Here is a 2,678-nt window from a genome sequence, read left to right on the forward strand (position 1 = left end):
TACCTGCAAATTCAACTTAAAGACAGACTTAGGAACGGATCTTGTTCGTAATTTGGGGACTGCCTGTATACTAACCTTTCTTCAGGGGTATGATTATATTTCAAATAGCCACCTTTTCTCTTATGATGTAAGGTACAAAATTCAGAAGGTGACCTCCAATTCGTTCAATAACATTAGCCTAATTTTTCTTCCAATTCACTCCAGGCCACTACTTAGAATATTATAATATAGGGCCATACCCCTCGCCAGGATACCGGTTTCCCAAAGGCCCATCCCAGGTGATATTCTTATTTTATGAAACTGATGTTAAATTTTCATGTCCAGTTAAATTTTTGGAAACTTTTTTGTCTTAGATTAAAAACACACTCTCAAAGACAATTCTAGTAATTCCATATTATTTCATCAGTCTTGGAGGAAGTACAGCCAGAATGTCCCTTAGAAGCAAGGATGTGCAGACTTGGTCTCGCTTACATTGGATGCATCATCAGGAGGTACCAATCACTAGAGAAGGACATCATGCTTGGTAAAGTAGTGGGTCAGTGAAAAAGAGGGAGACCCTCAATGGATTTGTTGACATAGTGGCTACAACAACAGACTCAAACACACTAACATTTGCAAGGATGGTGCAATACCAGACACCATTTCATTCTGATACATATAAGGTTGTCATGAATTGAAGCTGACTTGACAGCAACTAAAGAACAACCACATTATTTCAGGACTAACTGTTTTACTATTGAGCAGACTCTTAATGCCTCTATTGTAACCATCAATAAAATACAACTCTATGAATAGTTGGAGCCTTGGTGGTGTACTGGCTAAGAATCTGGCTTCTAACCAAAAAGTTGGCAGTTCAAATCCACCAGCCGCTCCTTGGAAACCCTACGGGGCAGTCCTACTCTGTCCTATAGGATCCCTATGAGTCCAAATCGACTCGACGGCACCTAACAACAACAACTATAAGTACTTATGGAACAATAGCGTCGGATTTCATTTACTTTTGCAACTATTATTTACTATTTATCACTGGGGTAGAATCTCAGTCTGTCTAGTTCACCACTCTCTCTGTAGTGAGACTGGCCCATAATTCTTCTTAAGATTCTGTGAGGGATGAGTTCATCAATGACTGAATATGGTGCAAAATATGTGGATTATATTTTTCTTATGAGACATGGAAATTGTGGATTCCTTCCACAGCAGACATAGCAAAGTCTCCATACACAGGGGTCACTGCTCAAGAGAATAAAGGGGCTGACTGTTGGGAAACACGCAGTGATTGATGCAGACATGTTCACCAGCCACCAACTGGGATTATGAAAAACAGCTAAATAAGCATAAATAATGGAGGAGAGGCCATAAAATGATACAAAGGTGCTCACCAGGACAAGGATGCTTTGGGTGGCTTTGGTCTCAGCAGAGAATCCAGGGGAGATGTTGTTCATACTAATGTGTTGGACCCACTTCTTGTGTCTGTACAGGATGAAAACTATGGAACCACTGGCCCAGGACATGAATCCCAAACATAAAACATCATGGGAGGATATCATTGCTGCATAGAGTGAGAATGTGACTTTGTCATGTTTTTTAGTAGAACAGTATTCCAACACATTTTCCTTTATGATGGTATTGTTGCTCCATTTGCCAGACCCATAAATGGGAAAAATGGCATTGACCAGCATGTGCAGTATCCAGCAAAGGATATTGGAGGGACCAATGTATTTTAGGGCTTTTAGTTTAAGCTCTGCCCACGTGGAGTGCATGTGGCTTATGGTGATGGTCTGGAAGACACTCAAGAGGCAGGTGGTGCAGATGCACATGCCCCTGGCCCAACCTTGGAAGATATAAAACAAGTTTGCATCCAAAATCATTGAGGAAATATTTTAACCCAAAAGCAAGCATTGTCTGGGGGACTCCTATAGAGAGAATGGTCAAGGAGTTGGCTACAGTCAGGTGCCTGAGAATCAAATCTGTGGACCGTGACCTGCATCCATAGAAGTAAAAGAAGATGTAATGAATTATATGTGAGAAATTCCCCAGGATTCCAATGACCATCTGGAATAGGAGGATCATTGCTATTTTCATGGAGGTTGTTCTGTCATTATCCAGGGCTTGAGATTCAAATTCACAAACAGGGGGCTCTTCATGGAAACATGAGTTGTGGCCTACATTGTTCATGGAAAAGAAAATACAAAAATTTCCACTTACCATTATTTCACTCTGAGAATTAATTTCTACATATATTTTCTGTTGCTAAGAGATTCCCAATATTTTCTTTCTTTTTGTAGCACAGTTTTGTGACTGTTTTGAGTGCTTTATCTGTTCTAAGCTATTTAATATTCATGACTCTATGAGTTAGGAGCTAATATATTCTCCTCTCTCAGACAAAGAGGATTGAACCACAGGGAGGTTAAAGGACTCATAGAAATAGATGTAGAGTGAGGATTTGAACCTGGTTGCAGTGACTTGGGGTGTACTACTGTGCTATTCTGTCATAGCTCTCTCGTTGGGTACTTCAAATAATCCAAATACCTATCATATTTTAAATACATTTTATGAGTTTATTTGTGATAATTTCCCATTTTGTCTAAGTATTCTATAGACCAATAGCACTTATAAATCAATTTAGAGGCCTTAGTAAAATGTAGATGACCTGATTAATTTTCTGTGACTGACTGGAT

The 2,678-nt window shown here is 39.5% G+C and overlaps 1 protein-coding gene across 1 annotated transcript; it reads right to left on the reverse strand.

Moving 5' to 3' along the window:
* Window positions 1-1,151: 1,151 nt before the first annotated feature.
* Window positions 1,152-2,070, reverse strand: LOC105756554 (vomeronasal type-1 receptor 2-like). The gene is given in 2 exon segments (XM_012557012.2): window positions 1,152-1,826; window positions 1,828-2,070. Coding segments are annotated over 2 exon segments (918 nt in total).
* Window positions 2,071-2,678: the final 608 nt, after the last annotated feature.

The sequence above is a fragment of the Trichechus manatus genome, unplaced genomic scaffold (assembly GCF_000243295.1).
Source record: "Trichechus manatus latirostris isolate Lorelei unplaced genomic scaffold, TriManLat1.0 scaffold00087, whole genome shotgun sequence".
In the NCBI taxonomy this organism is placed as follows: domain Eukaryota; kingdom Metazoa; phylum Chordata; class Mammalia; order Sirenia; family Trichechidae; genus Trichechus; species Trichechus manatus.